Source organism: Archocentrus centrarchus, chromosome 5 (genome assembly GCF_007364275.1).
Source record: "Archocentrus centrarchus isolate MPI-CPG fArcCen1 chromosome 5, fArcCen1, whole genome shotgun sequence".
NCBI classification, from domain to species: Eukaryota; Metazoa; Chordata; class Actinopteri; order Cichliformes; family Cichlidae; genus Archocentrus; species Archocentrus centrarchus.
In genome coordinates this window covers 20,751,866-20,778,679 of record NC_044350.1, presented here as the reverse complement: position 1 = coordinate 20,778,679, position 26,814 = coordinate 20,751,866, and the positions used below count along the sequence as shown (strand labels likewise).

Here is a 26,814-nt window from a genome sequence, read left to right as displayed (position 1 = left end):
ACAAGCAAGGAATCCAGCTCTTGACAAATATAGTGATAACCATATATTGTGACAGTGGGAAATCTGGGACAGTGGGATGTAGAGAGAAGTCATGTAAGGGTTTTTTTTGTGTTTGTAGGGGTCTCCCTTTTAGGGGACGCTCCATTTATCAATGTGTCAATGACAAGAGATCTCCACCATGATTACGCTTTATGTCCAATTGACCGGAGAGACTGAAAGAGAGACGGAAAGACCTCTCCTGAATAAACCAACGAGTTAGTTATGCCTGACTTACGCAGCTGGGTCACATGAATGTCTGCCTATGTAGTAATTTCCTACATTGCTAATCAGATACTATGACAGATAGGCTTTCATTTGTCAAATTAAGTTAAGATACTTAACTTATTTATTTATTCATTTAATATTGTGTGCATATATATATATATATATATATATATATATATATATATATATATATATATATATATATATATATATATATATATATATATATATATATATATATATATATATATATAATTTTCAGTGACTTTAAGACTGAACTATCTGTTATCAAGCTGAAAAGCAAACAATACATTCAGTAAATATACATATTTATTTTATTTTTGGCTAGGAATTCTAATAAACTAAATGTGAATGGGCAGCATATACGATCAGAACTACAAATCTTAATGTGAAAGAATCTGTTGCAGGCTGGTCTGAATGGAGAGGAAGTGGTTTCTCAGCACGCTGCAGGGTATGTTTGTTTCATCACCAGTGATCTCCCACACACAGTCAGTTAAAGCCATTTAAGTAAACCGGAGTAAAATAACCCCTATTGTCTGGTTCTTTAGATTCCTAAAAGAAGCCGTGATTTATTTTCTGCATCCATTGAGAAAATATGAGTATCTGAGTAGCAGTCTGGTGTGAAGCTGTTTGAGAATGGAAATGAAATGACAGCCACAGAGAAAAGAAAGGGGGGTGGTGGTAAAAGAGTCTGACCTAGTTGGAAGAAACACAGCAGCCTGAGGCCACAAGCTTCCTCGGCCCTAGCTTCATTTCAGGTCATTTCTTCTGCTTTCATCCCTCCTCAGTTTTTTTTTTTTTTCTGTTTATCCTTTCTCTCTTTTTCTTTTGTCTCTGTTTTAACTGTCTGTGTAGAGATCAGCATAAAATATGTGGCAGTTGTTTACCAGTCAGTAACAGACTCTGGCTGAACTCACTTGAAGTGCTGGTGCTCTCTGGAGGAGCGGATCTTGGAAGAGTAGCGCTCAGCCAGTTTGTCCAGGCCTCTGGAGTACTCAAGCTGGAGCTCGGCCTTTCGGCGGAAGAACTCCTGCAGGTCCTGCAGCAGCTGCAGCCGGGACTCGGACTGCTGCTCCAGACAGCGGAACTGCTCCACCAGCTGGTTACGGATCTCTGCATATCAAAAAGGGAGACTATGTTCAGAATAAATACCGCCTCTCTGGGGAATCAGGCTTGCATGCTGGGCCTCACTTCTGTCTGCCAAACACTGCTGCAGGTCAACATTAAACCCACAATCTTTCAGCAGTGGATTGAGCAAAGCATATAACTACAAATATATGAGGATACAATCAAGCTAGCGCAAACACCAATAAAAGAACAAAGTCATCATAATTGGATAAAACTAGACGTCAAACTGTATTTGTCTGCTGTCTGTGTGCGTGTGTGTGTGGTGAGTGAGATCGGGTTGGGGTGGGGGTGGGGGTGGTAGTGTCCAAATGCTGGGGCAGCACACGTGCATATGAGAAGCAAGTCTGATGATTACAGCAGACAGCAGGGAAAATATAAAATAGGTCAGCTTCTCAAAGTGCATTGTGCTGAGCGAGCCGTAGGAGAAGTTTGAGTTGAAAAAACAAATCGCATGCATTCTTTCAATTATAAGATTACTGTGGTTTCTTTGTACGACATCTGGAAAATCTGATTCTGTTCACAGAAAATGAGAATGAGGAAAAATTATGTTTTAGCCAAATTTTTGAAAATACTGATGTGACAACATTTCACGTTGTTTTTAGAGGAACAAATACATTTTTCTTATACAGCATCCATCCATCCATCCATCCATCCATCCATCCATCCATCCATCCATTTTCTTCCACTTATCCTTTTCAGCTGTCATAGGGCGAGAGGCAGGGTACACCCTGGACAGGTCGCCAGCCTGTCTCAGGGCTTCTTATTACAGTAAAGATATGAATATCAGTAGTCCCTTAGATTATTATATTGAGTTTGCCTGTCAATTTCCAGGAGACATTCAGGCAGTTTTTCTACTCTTAAAGCTAATATAATTATTAAACTCCCTGAAATTTTTCTCTGTGGCTACAGACACACACACACACACACACAAACACACACACACACACACACACACACACACACACACACACACACACACACACCACCACCACCACCACTCCCACCCCAGTCTGTCTTTACTGTTATTCCAATTGGTTATTCCTGAATACTTCTGGGATTACAGGTAATAAAACATCAAATACAATAATAAAATCCCTTTTACAGTCCTACATTAACACCAAAAGGAAAACAAATCATATTTATTGCAAACCTGTCATAAATCGAGTGGGTAAGGGGCTGTTGACTGTGAACCATATATCACGTCAGGACCTAGGGCGGCGTAGGAATATCCTGCTACTGCCAATGTATATCAAAAAAGCAGCAAACAACATACATAGAAATACTAAAAGAATTAAACAAATACTGAAAGCAATAATCAGCACTTATATAACACTTCTGTTTTGTTTTTTTTTTGAATTACAGTCTCCTCCTTTTATCTATCAGTTTGAATGGCAGAATTTTGCTGATAAACATTTTACTGCTATATAATTTTGCTGAAAACAAATAAAAAAAACATTTTAACATCCTGCCCAGCCTTCTCCTGTATTATCACAGATCTCACAGCACTTAGTTTACTATATACCATTCTGAACTAGACCACTGGTGAATTTACGGCTGTGAATTAATCATTAATAGAACTACAAAAGGGGGGGGAATAAACAAAGATTCTCTCTGTACAAGACAACAAGATGCAGTTGAGATGGCTGAAGATTCCACTCTGACAGACTGTTGCAACCATGCATAAGATTGCTGGGCAATGAAAGACACTTTGTATAAATTTATCAATGGAAAAAATTACGCAGGAGAAGAAAAGGCTTTTTGTTAGCATCTAAATGCTGCTCCTGTATCTAGAATAAAAGGTTTTTAAAAATGTCTCCCCCCAAACGTCCGTGAGCGAAAATGTGAATGAGTGAGCAAGAGTGAGAAAATCTGAGTAAATATGTAGTCCCTTGCTATCTGGAGATGTACCCCTCATGGCCCCCACAGTTGCCCAGTTGCCTGGTTACATGCCTCTGGAGGCATTTCAATGAGAGCAGGCCAGTTCCCTGTTCTGACAGTCACAGCAGTCAGTCTGTTTAGCATAATGGCCAAGGACAAGGGCAACTTACTCTGCTTCGAAATACTCAACAGACAGCCTGTGATGATGAATGAGACAGCAATCGAGTTCAGAACAGAAGGAATGGTTATGTGCTAAAATAGATCACTGAACAGCACAATTTGTGGGCCTCTGTGACTGAAATAATTTTAATCATACAGGGAGAGTTTAAAAGAGCAAGCAAACATTATAATGAGTTGATGTAAATTGATTTCACTGCACAAATTTATAAAGGAAACATCAAATAGACTCATGATATTTGCACTTGCTCTCCTGTGAGCATGTTATTTTTAGATCTTAAACTGTTACTAGGGACTGTGCAATACTGCAGTACTTTCGATGAATGATTCAAGCCTTTGCAGTGTAATGCATAATTACACAGCAGCTAGCAAGGAGTTCAAATGAATCATATACATGGAAATAAGCATCAAAAGCTGTCTAAGTCTAACATTTTTCGATCTTTCTATTGATGACACAAGAGTATAAAAAAAAAACTGAGTCACACATGCTATGCTGGTTCCTCTCTAAGGGAACGGTATGTAGCCAAAATGAATAAAATGTTCGACACCTTTAGGCTTGTGGAAATTCACTAAGAGGACATTTGTAGTTATTTTGGTTTTAAGTCCTATGGTTTGCATCCATGGAATGTAATTATCAAGCATTTTAAACATAAAGTAATTGTCTCTACATAGACTTAGATATTAGCACTGGAGCTGAATTAAATAAAGAGAACTTGTCTTATTGCTTACATCATAGAGCAATTACAGAGCAGACAGACAGCAAACAGCCTGCTGCAAACATATGTGTGTTATAGCATTTATTTACATATATGTATACAATAACAGACTGAATTTAGGGGAATCTTAGCTTGTTGCCTTCCAGCTTTGCAAATTATGCTTAATTTATGGCACCACAATTGTGTCTGTTTGTGTATGTAATTGCCTACGGAGAGTGTCTGTTGTCGGATGGGGGCAGTACAACCGGTCTGTAGGTTACACTTGCTTGTGCTGTTGCTGAGCTGCAGAGAACAAAATTATAACATACAAAGAGCTGAAATGAAACCAAATGTTAACTACAATGAAAGGTGTCCAGTGCAGACTCTTTTCCTACTACATTTTTTTAAATGTTTTTTTTGTTGTTGTTGTTGTTGTTTTTTCGTGCTTCTCCAGTCCTGGTGAACTCTGCTTTCACCCCCTACACTACTCCAGCCCACTTGTCAACCAATCAGCATTCAACCGATGTGCAGTGTCATCCATGTAGAGCAACACATACGTCTATGGTAGTGATATTCGATACCACAGATTTCCTTTCCGATCCAATACTGAGTAAAAGTCACGCTGGTATCGGCGATACCGATCCAATACCAATACTTTGTACGAAAACACCTAATTTGTCTGGTAAATCTAAAAAAAAAAGTGGTGTAATTAAAATATTGGCTTCATAAAGAACAAAAGACATCACTGATTTATTTATTTTAAACTCAGAAGTATATTCAGGTAGCAGCCTCATTTATTACTCAGTTCCCACTAACATTACAGATCACATCTTGGCTATTTGTGGAGCTGAAATAGCTCCACGTGTGACTTCTTTTATGTTTTGCCACTGTGTCTATGTTTAAGTGAGTGAGTGAGCAGCAGCACGCTGCGCTTAGCCATTAAGTCCTTACGCATTATACACTTACCAGGCGGAAGAAAAAGTAGCTCCCATCAAACCCGTCTCATTTAGGCAATATCTCAATAATTTAGTTACTTTCTAGCATGTTCTTGTTAAGATACATTCTCTCAAATGACTGAAGTATTTAAAGTATTGATACTTGGATTTGAGAATCGATTTTAAAGCATAAAGGTCTGGTATCGGAAGTATCGATACTTCAGTATCAATGCGCACATCATTAGTCTATGGAGCAATGTGCCATTTGGATTTTGGAGGACTGCATGGGAGTTCACCAGTAATAGCGAAACTCGGAAAAAATAAATTATGAACAGTTCAGACAATGGCTCCAGTGGACACTTTGTTGTTTTTAACACTTGTTTTTACTTCAGCTCTATTTTCTCCACAGCAGGTTACCAGTCTGTGGCCTCCTCTTGTTGTACCACATATTTCTGACACTGCCCCCACCTGACAACAGAAACTCTCTGCAGGAAGACGGGCCATCAAATGCCGCCCACATACTGCCAAAGCACTACCACCACTGAACTATAATTTCCCCTTTAGGCTCCTGCATCGCTGCAGCATGGAGGAACAAAAATCACACAGTCACTGCCGCCACAATATCCCATTCAAGCTAGCCTAGCACAGCTACTGCTATGGCCAGTAGGAATCTCTGGGGTTAGTTAGTCATGCATGGCTAGTCACACAAAGCTTAACCCAGAGTGGCACATTGACATAATTTGGCACAAATCAAGGTTGTGCTCTATGAACACTTGTCTTCGGAATGCAGTAATAGCTATGGTACCATCTACAGTCGATCGTCACTTCTTCTCTTGTGCCATGAATATATTTTTAACAAGGAAAAAATCACAGCTTGTGCAGCCACAGGGAAGGAAAATCCAAAATTCCAAGCAATTTTCATGTTAAACTGTGTAAATGTCAGCACAGCAGCAAACAGCATCTCATACATGCTGCCAACACCCAGGTAACAAAGATATCGTTTCAGTGTTGTGATGCAGTCCTGACATTTTGAAACCGCATCATTCTATACATTCTTTCAGTATGATGAATACCCACAGAGGGGGATGTCATGGAATGCATATCTGCAGTGAATATGATGTCAGTAGGAAAGCCTATTGCAACACTTGTGTTACAGTGGCACTGTCAGCAATATATATCCAAACTTTTGAGTGGTACTGTATATCACAAGGGTTTCTATTTCTGTTCTTATCCAATTCTTTCCTACTATTTCTCCTATAGTAGCACACATTTCCTTAGCAACAGCACATCTTGCAAAGATTTTGTGTTATAGACTGTTAGAGCGATTAGAGCATAAGACTCCAAGCTGCTCAAATTGCATTAAAGATAATGGCCCTTACAGCTAGAGGTACAGAACAATGCATGACGGGGGCATCCCCTCATTTAATTGTGTTTTGGCATCAGATTAGAAAGAAACCTAGGGACACTTCCAGGTGCTCAACTACACACTCTAGAACAACAATATTCGATTAAGTAAAGAAACCTGCAACCCAGGAGTATCTAATTTTTTTGTCACTAACAACAGAAATATTTAATAACAATGATCATTTTTATAATACAAAGCAGCATGTTCTCTCGCCGAGTGTCAACAATGAAACTAAAGCTGTGAATTCAAAACACGCGCTGCCACGCAAATCGTAACTGAGAGCCCACTGTCTGCCGAAATGCGGCATGTTGAAAAATGCCACAAAGTGCATTAGGCTCGTGTGTTGAACTGCTGTGCAATCAGCAATTCAGCATTATTGGAGGCCAGTTTCAGTGTCAGAATAAAGCTCCCACAGCTCCAAACCGATCTAAGCTCAGTTTGCAAATGAGCTTAAGATGTCAGCTTAAAAGCTTTTCCTGAAATCGAGATGATGGCTCTCTAACAGCTGCAGAGCTGATGTGTAGACCAGTGGAAGTGCGTGTTAATAAGAGCAAAGGAGTCAAAAAACAAACAAGCAAAGTGACAAGGTGAAACTCAACCACACCTCTGACTCAAAACGCTTATCATACTCTTCGTTCCAGACACACGCCAATAAGCTCTTGACATTTCCATTCAGCACATGTACAACAGCAATGAGGTCTAATGAAGGATTTGTGTGTATAACAAGGAAGCATTATGTGTGAAATTTTAGGATGATGCCTGTGTTTAAGATAAGAACTTGACTGATAGCCAATGCAGATAATTTTGTTCACTTTGTTTTTCTTATTTAACTCTCCTTGTGTACCACATAAAGAAATATTCATTATAAAAATGTGTAATTTATGTAAAATTTTCAGATACAAATAGCAAGAGCAGTTTAACATTTAAAAAAAAAAAAACAATGACATAATGAAAAATATCAGCATCAGGCTTAGTTTAGCTTTAAGGTTGGCAAAAAGGGGGGCCTGGTTAAGGTTGAAAGACTCTAGTTCCATGCTCACCCAGTAAAACGACATATCCTGTTTCTTTTATCAAAAAACAAACAGGATACATTGTGGGCTGACTGTGGCTCAGGATTTAAGAGTGGGTCATCTACCAATCTGGAGGTCAGTGGTTTGCTCCTTGCTTCTCCAGTCTGCATGTCAAAGTACTGACCTGCAAGATACTGAACCCCGAGCTGCCCCTGATACATCCATTGGAGTTTGAGTGTGTGCGCGAAAGTTACACAAGGCACTTAAATATAAAAATAAGTGCTTGTGATTGGGTGAATGAGACTAGTAATAAGCCCTCAGAGTAGAAAAGCACCATATAGAAAATGGATGGATGAATGGATGGATGTAAATGGTAAATGGACTGGTACTAATATAGCACTTTTCTACTAGAAAGGTGTGTAAAAACATACTGATGTGTAAAAACAGCTGCATCTGGGAACTATGGGGAACCTGATTGCTAACAGGGTTAGCAATCTGCTCCTTTCAGTTATATGCTACATAAGATGACATGATTGTCTGCTGTCTCTAATGTATTGTACAGATTTCAAAATACTACTGATCTTCTAATCTAAGTCTCATCAAAGTGAACCAAAATATCCACCCATCCAGCCATTTTCTTTCACTTATCCAATTCAGTGTCAGGGGAGGGCTGGAGCCTATCCCAGCTTCATAGGGTGAGCGACAGGGTACACCCTGGAAAGGTTGCCAGTCAATCTGTTGCAGGCTAACACGGAGATATAGACAACCATTTGTGCTCACATTCACACCTATGGTCAATTTAATATCACAAATTAACCTAACTCCATGCATGACTGAGGGAGAAAGCCAGAATACCTGGAGAGAACCCATACACACACCAAGGCCCCGAATTGGATTCAAACCCAGAACTTTCTTGCATTGAGCGCTTAGCACTGCACCACATATAACCAAAATAGTCAAGCAATATTTTTTTATTTTTTTGGTGCTGCAGTACTGTTGGGTGTCGAACTGAAATCTCTTACTACTTATGCACATATTTATTGCCAAGCATCAGTATCCCGGCCCAATTTTATTTTTATTTTTTTCAATAGACTAGTCAATTAGCTGACTGACCTTTCCAGTTCTACCTAGTTTGAAAATAGCAACCTATTGTACAAGGAAATTACCTTGTCTTTGTGATGGCCTTGCATAAAAATAGTTCCCTGACAGGTGATGCACCAAGCATTAAGACCTAGCACTGTCTGAAGTTGTCTCTAAAAGGTTGGGGGGAAGGCAGCCCACCCATTTACAACCTGCACTGTCTGCTCCAATCCTGCATCAGTGCTCCTGACTCTCCCCTCTCTCTGGGTGGTTTAGCCAGTCACATATTTAGTGGCAGACAGTGAAATCCTTTCATGGTTCATAATTCATACAGACAGCATACATTATTTATGGACTTTCTGAACTGTTGGCTGTGTGACCTTCTTGAGCAATCACTCCTTATCGTTACAGAGTCGCAAGAAAATACTCAAAAATTATACCACCCTTTAATGACAAAGACCAACACCATATCATTTAATGTTGGCTTTGTGCAAGAAATACTTGCATGTTTAAATGAATACCTGCTGGAGGAGATAGCCCAGGTGAATTGGTGCCTTCCCTGATTGGTAGAGCTATAAGAAAAAATCTCACAAAAATACCAGAAGCACTTTTAAACAAATTGTGACGCTCTGATAGCTAGCACAGCCACACATGCTGGACTAAGAATGTCACAACCCTGAGATTGGAGGGCGATCGTCTTCGTTAAAGAGAAAAACCGGTTAACCCATGGTAATAATAAGTAATAACCTCATCCCAGATGGACAGCTGGAGTTAAAGCTTGAGTGCCACGAATTTGAGACGTTTTCTGGTTAAAACAAATGACTCCCATACAACTACACAATCTGTCCCAGCCCACAACACTGCACACTGAAAGCCATATAAAGCTTTTGGTAAAGTTACGCAATTGTGCCTTCACACGGACAATAACAGTACGATCGGGCCTGGCCGTCACCAACCTTTCACTTGGGTCTCATATTCGGCAATAATCTCTTTGTCCTTCTTGACTTTCGCCTGAGATGTCATTTTTGAGGAGAACAGATTGTGCGGTCCAAAGGCAGGAATCTCAGTAGCCACGATGCAGCGTTAGCCCTTGTGCAGTCCTCTCCATACAGTTCAGCAACAATCAGATGTGAATCATCGCCCGCTTGACACAACTTCGATTAAACGCGCTTGAGGTTCTGTGAGGTTGCTGCGCTGCGTTCGGGGCGACGTCGACCTAAAAGTGCATAATTATCTCCGTCCCCAGCCACTCCTCTTCAGCAGCACTCTTCGGTGAATCGGAAAGCAATTCCCGTTTGATTTACATTTCATAAAACCTCGACAAGGAACGCTAGCAGCCCCAGTGATAACAGCACAGTGCTCCTTCTGCACAACGCGTCCAGTCTGCCTCCCCCCCCTTCTCCCTCTCTCTGCAAGTTCAATGCTGCAGCAGAAAAGGCTGAATGGATGTGAAAGTCAATGTGAGGCTCCTCCTCCAGCTCCCTCCCTTCTCCTCTCCAGTTTTCTTTTCATGGGTGATTTAAGATTCCTGTGTGTGAACTGAAATGAAAAACCTTTGCCAATAACAGAGATGTTATGCAGTCCACGGCTGACGGAATATTGTTTGTAGATAATCGGAATTTATCTGATCTGTTTCGAGTACATCCGCAGCGTGAACAGTGAGTCTGATTGCAGAACACATTAGGATGGATTCATTATATGCAATTATGCTTAAAACAATTTTCTGATAGCATTGGAGGTGAATAAAGTATTGCCATTCTAAATATTAATAGGCTAACCATTAATGAAAATGCATGTTATATACAAAATACTTGGATAGGACCAGGAATGTAACTGAGTACACTTACTCAGGTACTTTACTGAAGTACAGGTTTAATGTACTTGTACTTTATATAAGTACTTCTGTGTTATACTACTTCCTACTTATACACTATAGTTTTGGATGCACTTATTGCAACGGTACACAATACCGTTCATTTTAATGCGTTAGTTTCTTCTTATAGTTAGGGCTGGATCAGGTGACCCTGACCCATCCCTTAGTCATGCTATAATAAACCCAGGCTGCTGGGGGCTTGATGCACTCAACTCTTTTGACTCTCCATGTGTTTATACACCATACTTGCATTTAGAGGTTTAAAACAGCTTTCGTAATGATTAAACTCTGGCTAGCTCTCCCATAGTCTACCTTTTGTCCTGTCCTCTTCTGCTCTCTTCTTTTTCTCCTCACACCCAGTCATGGCAGATGGCTGCCCTTCCCTTAGCCTGGTTCTGCTGGTGGTTTCTTCCTGTAAAAGAGGAGTTTTTCCTTCCCACTGTTGCCAAGTTTTTGCTTATAGGCGATCACCTTAGCTCATGCTACTGAGCTATATATAAGCAATTAAACCCATTAACAACTGCAACACTAAGGAGATATATACACATCATCGGATCAATAATTATGATCCAATAATATAATGTATATGATGTACATGAAAATCATACCCAATGTTTTCTATGCCAATTTTCTAATTAATTTATTCTGATTTCCTGTGACTCCCCCCAAAGGAATTCCAGGTTCATAGCATTATGATCGCCCAGTCTCAGTAAAATAAAAAAAAAGGAAAGAAAAGGAAAAACAGTACTGTTATGGAGCAGCAGCAGTGAAATGTGTGTGTGAGATTAAAAGGATCTTTGATACCATTTCATTCACATCAGTTTGGGGAACTCAGAAGTGATAGAGTTAAAAAATTTAATGTTGCCAAAGCATTCGCCATAATACTGACGTTCCAGTCATGTGACACAGTAACCTTCGCCTGTCTAGGACGTCTCAGTATTAGGTATCTAACTCTTTCGCACAGCTCGTGGGTTTCTGTTATGTAGTGTGAGCCATGGTGAGGTCACTGCAATATTTTTCTCATTAGTGCGCAGCCATGACATTCACAGTTATGTAAGTACAAGTGTGGGTGTTTTTTGACATAAAGTATTTGGAAGAGCAAACATTTGATCTTCTTTCAGATGGTGCCTACAGATGATGTCACTCAAAAAAAAGACACCAAATTTTCCTTTTGTTTTCAGTTCCATCATTTAAATAAATTAAAAACATGTCTGTCACATGAAAAAGTATGTGCAGTATTTATCACACCTTTAAATCCATAGAATCCAATGATTAGAGCGTCCTTAACGAGTGACAGGCAGAACCGGTCTTACTGAAACCTTTGACATAGAAGGGCTGGTGTTCTTTTTGCTACTGAAGTGTGTAGAATCATGGTGGCACCTAAGAGTCTAGAGAAAAAAAGTGGTAGGAGATAGTTCTAGCAAGGGACTTTAAAAAAAGTGCCCAAATGATTTTAAATAGACCGTGCTGTATAGTAAGAATAAAACCTCTAAAAGTGATGAACATTTCTGCCCCAGCAAATTCAGCCTGGGAGCTGACTGTTTGATGCAAAAAGAAGCCTCCAGTAACAGCAAAATTCATCACAGGATCAGCGGGTGACTCTTACAACTGTTGGTGTCAGAGTGATTTTGGCTACAATCAGAAAGAGACTGCAGAAATTTGACCTGCATGGGAGGTGTGCTTGGAAAAAGGCTTTGCTGGCTAAAAATATCACCAGACAACAACTACAGTTTGCCAATAAACATATCTGTAAAGACCATGTCTGTTGGAATAATATGCTCAGGACAGACAAATCAAAGCTAATGTTGTTTGGCTACAGTAACAGCAGACATGTTTGGGCAACAACCAAAGGCAGATTTTCAGGAGAGGAACCTCAGTTAACTTGTGAAGTATGGCGGTGAATATGTAACGGTCTGGGTTTGCTCCGCTGCCTCAAGGATTGAGCAGTTTGCGGTCCTTGATTCATCTGGCTGAATCATAACAAAGAGTGCTTAAAGATAATGTGAGGCCATCTGTCCAAAAGATGAAGTGGACCTTTCAATGAGACACTGATGAATTCACCAAGGAATTGCTCAAAAAGTGGCATGACCAGTGGCACTAGTCAGAGCCACATTTGAAATGTTGTGGGAGGAATTGGAAACGAGTGGCCAATGCAAGAAAACCCCGAGACATTTTGCATGTGAAAGAATTTTACATTGAAAAGCACTGTAACATTTCAGAAACTGATGTCAGAGTCTGCAAAATTATACAGAATAGTACAAGAAGTTATTGTCTCCCATGGGGGTAATACTGGGGTTTCTGAGACCAAGAGGATACTTACTTTTTCCACAGGAGAATTTTACACCTTTTGATATTTTTGGATAATAAATGATGATCCTAATATTCCTTATGGTTGTGTTAAAATATATCATTGTTATCTCAATCAGATCGGAATCCAGAGTGAGTTTATTTGTCCAAATACATCAAAATGGAATCTCCATTTGTTGAGCTTGTTTAGATTATTTGTCTTGAAGTGTCAACAAAGCAATCTCACATAATTCATACTTTGTTTCTTATTGGTTTAAGTTGGGCCATAAGAAAAGCCTTCTGGTATAACTAAATATATTGTGCACTACAGCATTAACACTGATGGAGCATTTCCCCCAGAGAAAGAATTGCTCAGTGTGTCAAACTGCTCTGCATTTCCCCTCTGCAAAGTGCATTTCACATCAGTATGGTTTGCTGACACCTCCTGTCAAATGACTTCCTGTATCATCTCAAGTGCAAATGTGTGCTACGTCTTTGATCTTTAATTCTTGTAAAATACGTTTTCGTCTCAGGGGAATGTAAAGGGATGTGTAGGACAGGGATAATTGAGCCTGTGAAAAGACTGCATTTTGATATGTGACAAGAGATCCCCATCCACCTTTGCACTAAATTCTCAGGAAATCTGTGGGCAACTGTCAGTGAGCTCTCAGTGGAGAGCCAGAGAGAAATGTGCAGGGGAAGCTTTCAGTCCTAACCATGCAATCTCAGCAATCCCAACTTCTAATTTCCTGAGCAAATGTTACTCACCAATTCTTGGCCTGAACAGTGTGGCTGATAAAAGTTTGGGGGGGTGTCTAACTCGGCTATGGAAACTTTAATGCCATCCATTTATAGGCCGTTACAGGCAAAATAATCATCCGGTGCTCCACCAACAAAATATCAGGTTTCTACAGGAGGCTAATAAAGATGCCTTGCTTGAATCATTATATGATTATATGATTAATGTTTAATGAAGGCTAAAGTTTTATATAACTCATTTACGCAATTACTATGGGACTGCATTAGGCCACCAGTGTTTGGGTATAAAATAAATTCAGTTCAGTGAATTCAGTCATTTTAGTTTTAAACATGTTTCTGACAGATTTATAAAATAGTCATACTTTCTTGTTTTATTAGACTGATGGTCTAATAAATTTGTTAAGCACTGTATGCCAGGGTAAAATTATCCACTGTAAACAATACACATCTTTATGAATAATTCTTTATTTTTGCAGAGCATCTTGTACACGCACACACACACACACATACACATACACACACACACACACACATACATATACATATATACAGTATATATATATATATATACACAGTCACTTGTGGGATCATATCCCATTTTGACCTCAGGACCTCCAGGTCATACTCGGCACAGATGTTCCTGTATACTATGCCAGCCACTTGGTTATGGTGTTCCATGTATGCCTTGCCTGCTAGCATCTTGCACCCTCCTGTTACATGTCTCAGGGGCATCTTTGCACAGCCTGCACCTGGGGTCTTGTGTGGTAGCCTCTGTTGATCTTGTGCTTAGAGCTTGTTCCTGTGCGGCCATGATTAGTGCCACTTCTATCTATCTATCTATCTATCTATCTATCTATCTATCTATCTATCTATCTATCTATCTATCTATCTATCTATCTATCTATCTATCTATCTATCTATCTATCTATCTATCTATCTATCTATCTATCTATCTATCTATCTATCTATCTATCTATCTATCTATCTATCTATCTATCTATCTATCTTTTGTACAGCTTTTGTATCCTGTCAGCATGACAGTAACAACAAATGATATGCATGGTTCACAATTCCAGACATATGAATCTACATGCATTGAAAAAGCTGCAACAAATATGTGTAGTAATTTGGAATTTGTACATACCAGATGCAGGTTGTTTAAAGTCATTTCCATGGCATCACACCCACCTTTATGAAACATGCTGTTTAGGGTCATTAAGATAATAGCAGCATTATACCTGAGAGTCTGCCCTGTTGGCCGGGACTATGGTGGTTGCTTCCCTTCGCTTGGGAGATTTTTAACAATTAAGACAATGTAAGCATGACTGGAACACAAAATTGAAATCAATATGTAGTGAAACTATGTGTTCCCCAACTTTGTTCAAATGGCACTCAACTTATTGCAGAGTTTCATGCAAATTTCATGTTGTTTTCCTGCTTTGTTTTAGAAGAGCACACGTAACGCTCCTCATTTCACTCCAGTATCACTTCAGCATCCACTCATCATCTGATGAGAGGGAAGTGTATGACACCCTCTGCTGGTATGAAGTTTAGACAGCCAGCAGCCACCCACCACCTACCAGTGGCGTTATTTCAACGACTAATTACGTTCTACATGCTTTATGGTTACAGTTTTGTTTCTTGCCCATATCCTTAAAAAATTTTTTTGTAATATTTCATTTAGTAGTAAAATGTTAGCAACACCATCGGTAGTATAACCGAAGAAAACTTGACCTGCGACATCTAATTACAAATCAGGTAGTTTCGGTACACAAACACGTCATCAATAATACTCGTTCCTGTGACTGTCCATAAGTCATCACGAGTGGATAAAAATAGAGGTTTTTCATTGCCAAAGGAAGATGTCATTTACAACCTTGAGAACTTTGTGACATCCTCTTTAAAGTATGTGCTTCTTTAGAAACATGTTTCGTTGCCTATGATTTGTCACGGCTATGAAATACAGTCTTTTGTAGTTTCTTGGAGACGTTTTGCCGCTCATCTCCAGTTCTTTGAGAACTGAAGAAGCCTTTGGGATGAGAGGTGAAACGTCTTCCGGGAAACTTAAAAGAAGTCCAGTCGCCTTTTTCAAGCTCCAGATACCACATGACCTGGATGACTGAGAATCTACGCAGGCTATGAAATGTACGGACTTTTCTTTGAAGGCGACACTGTAGTCTCTGTAAGGAGCCTAGTTACAAACTGTAAACATAGTTAATTGTCATGTTCATTTTTGTCTGTGTGAGTCGGTGTTACGTGGTTTTTGTGGCGTCTGACACCTTTCATTGTGGGGCAGGTTCTTGCTCAACACAGTTTGTCACTGGCCACGCCTTTCCACCCCCCAAACAAGCGCTTATTTACAGCCAAGGCTTAAAGATACAAGCGAGTCGCCAGCGGCTATAGACTGTCCACGGAGCAGCTCGAGTTTCAGACTGCACAGAAACATGTGGTGGACAATATTTTCAGTCATTACCGGACTGCTTATACTAGTTCTCCGTTTTTCGAATTGCAGTAGGTAAGATGGATATTTTAACATTTTGATTTTGCAGATTTTAAAATAGTAGCAAGGCTTGTTTAATATGTTGTAAGAGTCTGAAGCGTTGTAAAATACTATAAATGCACATTTTGCAAATATTGTAGCTTTACTGATGTTATTTCCTGAAGTTTCACGCATTTAATCCTAATCAAATCTAAACAACACTGAGTACCTCTTTTGGCATGACTTCATGTCAACTCCAAACCTGTTGCGTGAGATTCATGTGAAATAAAGGGAAACAAACGAGCAAACTGTTGGAATATGAATGTACTTCCTTGTACCTGACTGACAGACGGAAAAATGAGCCTCCTCTGGACAACGGTTGGATTCCATGGTTGGGACATGCCATGGAGTTTAAAAAAGATGCTGCAAAGTTTTTGGCAAGGATGAAAGAAAAACACGGAGATATCTTCACAGTAAGTTCTGAAAAATAACATTTGTTTCTCTTCAAGAAATAAGACGGCAATAAAATATCACATTCAAAAAAAATTTCTCATGTGCTTAAGTAAGTTTATTAGTCCCAGATAATCCTAAATAGGTACTGCAGAGGCCACTACACTACTTTTTTTTTTTTTTTTTGACTGTTGAATGATGTTTTCCTGAGCATTTTTGGGATAGGTGAACTCTAGAGCTGAGCAAACTGACAATTTATCCTCATAGGTACGTGTTGCTGGTCTCCGTGTGACTGTGCTGTTGGACCCAAACTCATTTGATAATGTGCTGAATGACAGAGATTCCTTCGATTACATCAACATCAGAAACCTGGTCACACAAAAGGTCTTCAGTCTGCAGCTGGGAAGCATTGAGCCTACGTCAGAGAGGATGGCACAGTAATAAGTGCATCTTTATAGAATTTATAATGAACAAAATATGTTTGAAATCGGTGTTGCAAATCTTATCTTTAATTTGCATTTCTTAGGCATTTTCAAGGTCACAGTCTCTCCAGTCTGAGCAGCTGCATGAAGACTCACCTTCAGAACCTGCTCCTGCATTGCCACAATGGCAGCACTCCTTCAGAGTGGAAACAAGATGGACTCTTCGACCTCTGTTACAGCCTTCTTTTCAAGTAAGACATAATATTTTAACCTAGCAAAAATACTGTATCTAATTTTTAAGAAAGGATAGCTATGATGGCATTCTTATGCTGCTAACTGTGCCAAATGCTTTTTTTTTTTTTTTTAACTTTTGTTATCGTTGCTCTCAGGGCTGGATACCTTACACTGTTTGAGAAAGACAATGCTGAGGCTGTCTACAAAGAGTTCCGCAAGTTTGACAATCTTCTTACCAAACTGGCTCGTGGCTCACTCAGTAGAGGTAAGCTGCACAAATGTTAACAAAAGTGAAAATGATTTTCAGACGATACACAATCTAAAGTTATATCTGTGCAGCACTGTAATACGCATTTATGATTGGGTGATTACAGAGGAAAGCAAAATAGCGAGCTGCTCCCGGGAGCGACTGTGGGAGCTGCTGTCCCCACACCAGCTGAGAGGGGGGTCAGAGTCAAGAACCTGGCAGCAAAGATACTGTGACATCCTACAGCAGGAGGGAATAGATGCAGATATGCAGAAAAAAGCTCTGCTGTTACAGCTGTGGACCACACAGGTGGGGGCTGCTTTAATTGTCTGTCTTGTCTTGCCACACACAAACCATAAACATCCACAGAAGAATGGTATCAATGCATGAAAATGGCTCCGCACCCATGGCTTGAATTCCATTTTGTGGTGTTCAGCCTGTCAACATAGCAGAAATGATAGATGCCAGATTCGTTCAGTCACTCGGAACTACCTGTCTCAACATGCAATTTGGACTGGAGTTTTGCCATGAATCAGTTTCCACGTCACTCTTTATTCCTTGAACCTGTGGAATTACATGTGCAAACACTGAGAATGAGGACTGTGTTAGTCAGCTGAAGTTGCTTCCTCTTTTTTTGACAGTTTCAGGCACTCATACCAGTCATTTGTGCTGTCACTCATTTATTTTGTGTGTTGGCTACAGCCCAGTTCCTCTGAAAATGTTGCTTAACCGGTATTCATGGATGTAAAGTCTCAATGCATCTCAGAAAACTCTCCTTGATACTTTAATTCTTATTGTACAAAACGTTACTTCAGGTTAACCAGTAACTCTAATCTCTCCTATGACCCTTTTCTGAAATATTATTCATTTTATTTCAGTGGGCTTCAGTATAAAATGTTTCCCTTCTTAGCAGTATTGACACAGGTGTGACTAGGGGATTTAAGGGTTTTCACCAGTTCAGACAGGTCCCAGTGGCAGTCCAAGGAGGTCATTGCTCTCTGCTGCCAGGTGGGGGAGATAGAGAGCTGTTTTTGGTCTTTTGTTTCTGCTGTTCATCTATGCAACATTTTACTGTAATAGTTTTATCTCACTGTCAACCTGTTATTCTCCCTGAAAAAATGTTTGTTCACCTTTTAACACCAATGTATAGAATTCTAACAAGGAGAAACCTATCCAGGCCCCACACTGTGGCCTCTTACAGCTGCTGTGCACATTTGGGAAAGCCCACCAGTTCTCACGTATGTTTCTGCATTATCATGTCTGCTGAGATATTGGAGCACACAGTCTCGGTCTGGAATGGAAACTGGAGCACCACTGCAGAGAATAGAAGGATTAAATGTGAGAGATGCCAGAGTGATGCTTATACATGTGTTATAGGCAGATTGATGGGGTTTTTTTTCAGTGTAAAGTGTAATGCTAGGATTTCACTGAAGCCGCCTACATCGCCATGAGTCTTGCACAAGCTGGAGGTTGCTGTTCTTTTTCCATTTGCAAGCGATCAGTGTTATTGACTGAAACATATACTGATCAGCCACAACATTAAAACCATTGACAGGTGAAGTGAATAACATCCGTCATCTCATCACGTTGAAATGTTCTGAGGGGAAACTTTGGATCCTGTCTTTACCACGTTCTGCAGACACAGACACTGATGCAGAACAAGCACACCCCCCCAGTCCCCTCAACACTCCCAGCCATCAATACACTGTTCTACCAGGACAGTGCATACAGCAGTGAAAAACTGGGCATGGATGGCTTAAGGAACATGACAAAGACCGAAAGGTGTTGACCCTGCCACGAAACTCCCCATATCCTAATGTGATCAAGCATTAGGGGCCTTTCTGTGTGGCATTTGCCTACATGCATTTTGTTTGGGAAATCCATTATTGTCCAAAGCTGTGTTGTTTTTGCATATTCGTTGTCTGCCTTTTCCCCTATCTTAGCTGGGCATACTAGCACCTCTACTGCTTACTAATTAATCAGTAGTTTAATTTGTTTCATCCATGCAAAAACTGAACTGCAAAATTTGCTTTGTATGCAAATGGAAACAGTTTCTTTGTTCTGTCTCTTTAATTATAATTCCCAAAATGCCAAAAAAAAAAAATTTCCTCTAAGACTCTGCAGCTGTTGGGATAGACTGATACTATAATCTGAGGGATTATATAAGTTGATCTGAAAACCTAAGAGGGCAGGAAGACAGTATGATATATGTACTTCTAGTCACTTTTGCTCATTTGCCCTGCCTGTCAGTGGAGAGGTGACCTGAGATGAGCAGAAGTAAGAACAGTTCCCCTAACCCACAGCAATTACTGTCTGACAGGCTCGGGTGTCTCCCACAATGGTTGACAGAGGTATCTACAAAGTATGGACTGACTTACTGGCTTCTCCTCTTATCAGTTATATTCACAGAGCAGCAGTACAGAGAAATTAGAGGAAATATTATTGGAAAGTTTTTAAAAGTAAATAATCATCATCATCAAAAGTATCTTTATTTTAGGTACATAACAGGTCCATATATACACAGTGTACATGGGGTATAGTCGTCACCCGCTGGGCAGGTGGCCAACATTCAACTTTGCGATAACTTGAAAACAAAGTCACCTGGGATTTTCAAATTCATACCATAGATGCAGCTACTAAAAATCTTAAATGAGTTCAAATCTCAGCGACCTCTGACCTTAAGGTCAAGGTCATCATTGAGTTATTGTTATTCATTAACTGAGAAGAGTTAGGTTTTACCATAATAATGCAAATCACCAAAATTGACATTATTCTCACGGGTTTATATTTCTTATGATTTTTAGCATTTCTTATTCCTGGTTCTTACTTAGCCATTTGCTTTTGAACTGCTATGGTAAATAAAGTCGGTGAGGCTCATATGCACCCTTTTAAGATCTACTGAGACCTGGTAATTATGTGTTCTAATACTTGTGCTTGCAGGGGATTTGTGCCACCTTAAAGACTCTACTGCCAGGAGGCTGAGGGGTAGCTTTGGCGGCAACAGTATTTTTCAGACTTGAAACTTATGTAAAGGTTTGTGTGTGTACTGTTTGTTTCAGTGTAATGCTGGACCTACTGCCTTTTGGCTCCTTGGCTTCCTGCTCACTCACCCAGAGGCCATGGAGGCTGTTAAGTCAGAGATCAGAGGCCTTTCCACTCTATGGGATACTTCCTTTCAGCATCCCCAGATCAACCCGCTGGAGGCACACAGCACACCTGTATTTGGTACATAACAGCTGCTACCAGCCTTTTCTCTTATTCACTTGAGCCCGTCTGCCTTGGGGTTTAATTACTCCGATGGGATGGAAACAAAGGCGCATTCTGAGCTGTTAGAAATAACTGCAGCATAGTGAAACATTGACAGCAGCAATGGCAGTTTGAACTTTGAACCAATTAAATGTTGATTGCCTTTTTAATATAATCGTATCTGTGCAAATATTTGTTCCTCTCCAAATTATGCCTGAGGGCTCCGCTGACTTAACTCACACTGACACCCCTCTGACATCATCCACTCTGCTGTCCTTTCAATTCTGCAGATAGCGTTTTGAGTGAGACCCTACGGCTCACTGCTGCAGTAATGATCAGAAGAGAAGTGGTGCAGCATAAGATCTTGCACATGGTCAATGGACAGAAGTACCACCTCAGACAAGGGGACATAGTGTGTATGTTCCCCTTCCTCAGCCCTCAGATGGACCCGAAGATACACCAAGAACCACAGGTACTTAGTGTGTAGACCTGAAGTGCATTAGTGTGAAGTATGATCTGTGCATTAGCAGCACAAACGTGCCACTGTATAATGGTATTTTTAACTATATTATAGCAAATAAGGTGGCCTTGTGGTTGCATAATTAAGCATTGTGATTTAAAACACAGGCATAATACTTCCTCTGAGATCAGCTGGTTCATTCTTATTATTTGTCTTCATAGGTTAGAGGTGATACATTATTTTATAATCAGACTACATCAGCATACAACTAACTAAGCCTACATGTTTTATTCTTGACAGAGTTTCAAGTATGACCGCTTTCTAAATGAAGATATGAGAGTGAAGGATACATTCTACAAGAATGGAAAAAGGCTGAAGTATTACACCATGCCTTGGGGCGCAGGGAACAACAGCTGCATCGGGAAAGCCTTTGCTGTTACAACCCTTAAACAGTGAGTGTTAAAAATCATCAGCTGGTTTGTCAGATCTTTCCATTAAGTATCTTAAGTTTTAAAATGATAACTTTCATCATCAAAGAGTTTCCTGCAATTTCATCCTGATTACCCAATCAGGCCAGCAAAATCTATCTTCACTTAGTATTCCTCCTTTTATCATTTCAGTCCTGCTTTCATGTTCTCAGTCATAAAGTAACAAGCTGTTATGTAGCCATTGCTTATTCTATGTACTGAACTGTGTGACAGAGGTGAATGGTATTAGAGAACAGTCAGTTGTGAGAGCCTATTTTTGTCAGATGTCATATACAAATTTGAAACCAGCCTTGCCCATACTAATATGTCTGAAAAGATATGATAATTAGTGGGTGATTTGTTGCTGCTGTTGTAAACAGTTTTTACCCCTTCTTTCTCTAGATTTTTGTTCTTGGCCTTGACCCACCTTGATCTGGAGTTGTACGACCCCAAGGCTAAACTACCCCCAGTTAATCCCAGTCGTTATGGCTTTGGGATGCTACAGCCAGAAGGAGACCTGCAAGTCCGATACAGACAGAAGAGAACAGCATGAAATGTGATCTGTTTGCTTACCATGACTACTGCTGATTGATGTACTGTAACATTATTTATTCTGTTATATTTTATCATTCCACCTTAAAACCTATTTAATGTTTAAATTTTTGTAAAAAGAAAAAAAATAAAGGAAAAAGTAAATCCAACTGACTTGTCTCATTTTTTGATGACACACATTTTATCTCTGTGTTCAGAATTTATTGTTTCTAAAGGAAATGCAGATGCAGGAGATGCAAAAAAAAAAAAAAAACCCTCCAGGTTGTGGTGGACTGTACAACATAACTATGTAAAGCAGACTAGTGAAAACTTGTTCCACCTAAAAGTGATCACATCCGCTACACTCCATGCAACGATGCATGGTGTAATAATGTAATGAATAGAGCTACAACAGTCTCTCGAGTCCGGTGGGAGTTGCGGTTGCCTTTTCAGATGGTAGGCTTTTGTGCACTTTAATATTTACGCGTCTTTTTCTGGAGACATTCTGACGTACACATAGCTGTGTCTTTTTGATGACAGAGTCACAAGGCGGTGCTGAAAGAGTTAAACAGATGTGGAAGAGAGCGCTGAGCTGCCATGGATCCACCTTCACGGAGATGCGGCGCCTCCTCACACAGCTGACTGGGAACACAGGTAGTCTGTCCGAACGGGCTTGTCGGCGTACTTGTTGATCTTCAGGGTGAATCAGGGCAGCGAAATGCGGAGCAGGAAACCGGCGGGTAGACAGTAGATCGTGCCGAAGATATCTCTGCCATGTCGGAGGCAGAGGAGGGGGAAATGGATTGGTTTAGACCCTGGCAATAGTAAACCAATAACGGCGCCTCAGTTTTTTTTTAAATGCCACTGCTTCATTTGGTGTTTCTGGTAGCGGATTTATTGTTCACAAGGCGGTACGTGCTGGTTTGATTCAGTGCTGGATGACAACTCACGAAGGTATTTTTGAGCTCATTTCCATTTCTTGACTTTGTATAATATGAAACCTATCAATGGTAATAGCTTGTCAGTGGCATGTGGGAACACTGTGCGTTCAAGCTGCACCAATATGGAGCAGACAGCCTTTGAAAAACACGAGAAAAGATGGAAGATTTGCATTCACTACATTGCACTTTTAGATGCTTAGACCCATTCTCAATCTAGCTACGCACATTGGCAGTGTGTACAAAGGTGGGGCTGATGTTTGTTTTGTGGTTTGTTTATTCTGTTTTGTCGAAGCCTTGACTTAGATAAAACAGGAGCAGGGTGAAGGTATATATATATATATATATATATATATATATATATATATATATATATATAAATAAAATTTTGCATGCGCACTTTGAAACTAGCCCTCAGGCCTGTTTGTGTTTGTGAGGAATTACAAACTTTGTGTGACAACGATTAGTGATCACATCTGCAGGCCCGACGTGTTGTGGAGTTTTCCATGCCCTCATCATACACACATAGGCTCAATAAATATGTATCATGAGCAGCTTGTGCCACGTGTACGGTGGTAAAATAAGTAAAATTTGTAGTCTTTTCGTCAGAAGAAGATGTAACGTAGACTATATTTTCTTGTCAGATAGGCTGTCTTCCCAGGGGAGCTCGCCGTGATTCAGGGAGTGAACATTTGCTTCCTGGTGTTTCAGCACCATTGGACTGGACAGCGCTCACTTTGTACCACATTCATCACTGTGTGGTGTCCTGCGTCTCACCCACCCACAGCACTGCATGGGCGTCAAACGAGCACAGAACGACCACTATGGTGGGGATGGCAAACTACTTTAATAATAATAATAAAAACTTAGACACGATGGCCTCTATTTTCCCTCCAGTGTGTGTGCAGCCATCCAAGCCATCACAGCAGAAATCGTTTTTGTCATAAAGATAAACGTTTTATATCTGTTACCACAGAAGAGAGCTCCCCTCAGAATTGGTTTATTCTATTTAAAAGAAGATTATATTGTAAATGCTGTTTTAAGTTATTTCATTTTATCCTTAAGTTATCTGGTCTGTAGCCTATGGAGGCAGGGATTTTCCTCTTCTTGTTGTTGGAAGTTTCAAAGGTAGTTTTGGAAGTGACAGGGGAGCATTTATTGAAGCTTTTTGCAGTATCGGGTTTGCATGATTGCAGTACAATAATAAGACAGGCTTCTGTTTTTTGCCTTGTTTATATGTGAGTGAGTCATCTTAATAACCCCATCTGTTCACCAAGAGAAGGATTCTTGTGGTTTCAGGAAAGAACACAAAAAAACGGAATAATGCTGAAGACAACAAGAACAGTAGTAATTGATTGTGAAATATCCTTAGAAAAAACCTGGTTTCCTTTATTTTGGAAAGAGAAGTTCAACTAATGATAGTTCAAGCTGAAGTACACAAGACAGAAAAAATTAGTGAAAATTCATGCAAATAAAATGTTTTTACTTCATCTTTATCATTATTTCAATAGTCAGATTTACCCTAGATTTACCTACTGGGGTCATGTCTGCCAGAGCATCAAGGTGACCAAATCAGCTGAGGTTAAAGGGCCTCTGAGATTTGCATCAAGACCTAGAACACTAATGGTTTGTTTTTGTTTTACAATTCCTTTAGATACCATAATGAATGAAGAGATGATCAAGTGTAGTCCATAGCCTTGGATGTTCACACTTACTCTACCTAAAGTTATCATGGAGAAATCCTTGGCAGAGTTAAATAAAGCCGGCTCCCGGTCAACATCATCGCTGCCGCCTGAACCAGTGGACATCATTCGCAGCAAGTCATGTTTCCGGAGAGTCAGGCTAAACGTTGGAGGACTCCCACATGAAGTCTTGTGGCGAACGTTAGACAGGCTACCACGAACTCGTTTGGGAAAGTTAAGAGACTGTAACTCCCATGAATCTCTGATGGAAGTGTGCGACGATTACAATCTTGAGGAGAATGAGTACTTTTTCGACCGGCATCCAGGGGCATTCACATCAATCCTGAACTTTTACCGCACAGGTAAGCTGCACATGATGGAGGAAATGTGTGCCCTTTCATTTAGTCAAGAACTGGACTACTGGGGCATTGATGAGATCTACCTGGAGTCATGCTGCCAGGCTAGATATCACCAGAAAAAGGAGCAAATGAATGAGGAACTCAAAAGGGAGGCTGACAACTTAAAAGACAGAGAGGGAGAAGAATTTGACAACACTTGCTGTGCCGAAAAAAGAAAGAAACTTTGGGACCTCCTGGAAAAGCCCAGCTCGTCTGTTGCAGCAAAGGTAATGCCATGGGTTTTTGGTTGTGAGCTGATCAAACAGCTGTTGGATGGATTGCATGCTAGTAGATGATTACACTGGTGTTGATGAGCCCGATAGGATGAATTATCTTCACTTGGACCCCTTATCACTGAAGTGCCTGCAAAATTTCAGTTTGTTTAATCTTCAAGAAAAATCAAATAAGAGGAAGTGCTGGTTTACTGAATATCAGCACAGCCAGGTGAACATAGATTACTGCCATTACATAGAGAAGAAACAGTTTACAACACAAAATGGGTGAATCATTACATTCTGATTGTTCCAAAGTTGGAACAAAAGGTAAATGTTGGAATTCACAGAAAAAGTCCGTGGATGCGATGTGTCAGCGTGGGATGTGTGTGTGCTGTTGTCTGCTGTTATTGTGATTCAAGACCTGGGAACAGAAAAAAAAAACATGTCTTAAGAAATTAGTTTGGTAACAGTGAAAATATCTGTCTTATTTATTACTATAAACCATCTTTAAAACATGACATAGAGCTCATTTGCCGTGTGTTCTGTAATGCTGCTGTTACAAAGGTCCATTCATTGCTATATAATTAGCATCATCACTATCATCAAACCCAAAAACAAACACACAAACAAATGGTCCAACTGGTAATAATATTTCCATATTATTACCTTCTTTTTTCCTTTAAATATAACTCAGCCTCTGTTGCTCTCAACATTAAATTAAACAAAAATTTAAAAAAAAATTATTTCTTTGGTTTGCAGTAACTAAAGCATTCATTTGCTTGTGACCATCTCAAAATCATTTTGAGCTACTCACACAAGGTCTGAGATATTGAATTTTAGCTCTGTGCACATGGAAATGATATTGAATTCTTTCAGTCATAACCCTAACCCTCACTCAATGCATGTTTGGCCCTCAGCAGGCCTTTCACAGAACCACACCTGCAACTGCAACCTGGGAGACCACAGCAGCGTTAAACATGAGCAACCTTTGATCACACTGTTCTCGGTTGGATTGGAAGGATCAAAGAGGAGGCTGTTTCTTTCCAGCTCAGTTTTAAGGGGAGCAGCGTGCCTTGTTTGTCTTGCAGCTATTATTGTATGGGAAATGGAAATGAAACTATTAGCAATTTGTGCCGGCTGATGCTTTGCAGTGAGGATTTGTTCGAACTGTCAGCTCTAATCCACAAACAGAGTGAGATGAGTGCAGTGAGTCTGTCAGTGAAATGTCTTCTTCACAGGAATCAAAGAGATGTAAAATCAATGCTCATTGGGTTAGAGCTAAGAAAGTGCGGTAGCCTACAAAAAGGAGATGACCACTCGGAGTGGACCATAAGTTCTCGTCTCCATTATCACACCCCGATACCTGCAATTTATCAAAATATCAGCGACAAACTGTTTTGAAGTGTTTAACAAAGATGGGTACAGCTATTCACTTTGAATTATGACACAGCAAATTGCTTTTGCAAAGCGGTTCCAGCGAATCTCTGGCTCTCAGTATCTATCTATATCTATTATTCATGTTAAAAGTATTTAA

General features: G+C 40.0%; 3 protein-coding genes across 5 annotated transcripts in view; 2 read left to right on the top strand and 1 right to left on the bottom strand.

The window, feature by feature from the left end:
- Positions 1-9,985, bottom strand: part of LOC115780932 (SLIT-ROBO Rho GTPase-activating protein 3-like) — a 39,542-nt gene extending 29,557 nt beyond the window's left edge. For all 3 annotated transcript variants that reach the window (XM_030730383.1, XM_030730384.1, XM_030730385.1), the window contains exons 1-2: positions 9,550-9,985; positions 1,203-1,398 (exon numbers count right to left, since the gene is read on the bottom strand). In XM_030730383.1, the coding sequence (XP_030586243.1) occupies positions 1,203-1,398; positions 9,550-9,616 (263 nt within the window). In that variant the 5' untranslated portion in view covers positions 9,617-9,985. The remainder of the gene's footprint in view (positions 1-1,202; positions 1,399-9,549) is intronic.
- A 5,912-nt stretch (positions 9,986-15,897) lies between these two features.
- Positions 15,898-22,150, top strand: LOC115780636 (prostacyclin synthase-like). The gene is made up of 10 exons (XM_030729932.1): positions 15,898-16,026; positions 16,340-16,463; positions 16,708-16,877; positions 16,967-17,113; positions 17,252-17,361; positions 17,471-17,652; positions 20,403-20,568; positions 20,880-21,061; positions 21,350-21,501; positions 21,919-22,150. Exons 1-10 carry the CDS (start codon positions 15,956-15,958, stop codon positions 22,067-22,069), a joined length of 1,455 nt encoding a protein of 484 aa, XP_030585792.1. The 5' UTR covers positions 15,898-15,955; the 3' UTR covers positions 22,070-22,150.
- A 2,551-nt stretch (positions 22,151-24,701) lies between these two features.
- Positions 24,702-26,814, top strand: part of kcnb1 (potassium voltage-gated channel, Shab-related subfamily, member 1) — a 30,934-nt gene continuing 28,821 nt past the window's right edge. The window contains exon 1 of the mRNA XM_030729539.1: positions 24,702-25,292. Within this exon, the coding sequence (XP_030585399.1) occupies positions 24,717-25,292 (576 nt within the window). The 5' untranslated portion in view covers positions 24,702-24,716. The remainder of the gene's footprint in view (positions 25,293-26,814) is intronic.

Excerpts from the sequence above, each read along its gene's own strand:
- LOC115780636 (XM_030729932.1), top strand. The coding sequence starts at position 15,956 with ATGTGGTGGACAATATTTTCAGTCATTACCGGACTGCTTATACTAGTT. Across the intron at positions 16,878-16,966 it reads ACGTCAGAGAGGATGGCACA|GCATTTTCAAGGTCACAGTC; the intron begins GTAATAAGTGCA and ends TGCATTTCTTAG. Across the intron at positions 20,569-20,879 it reads ACACAGCACACCTGTATTTG|ATAGCGTTTTGAGTGAGACC; the intron begins GTACATAACAGC and ends TCAATTCTGCAG.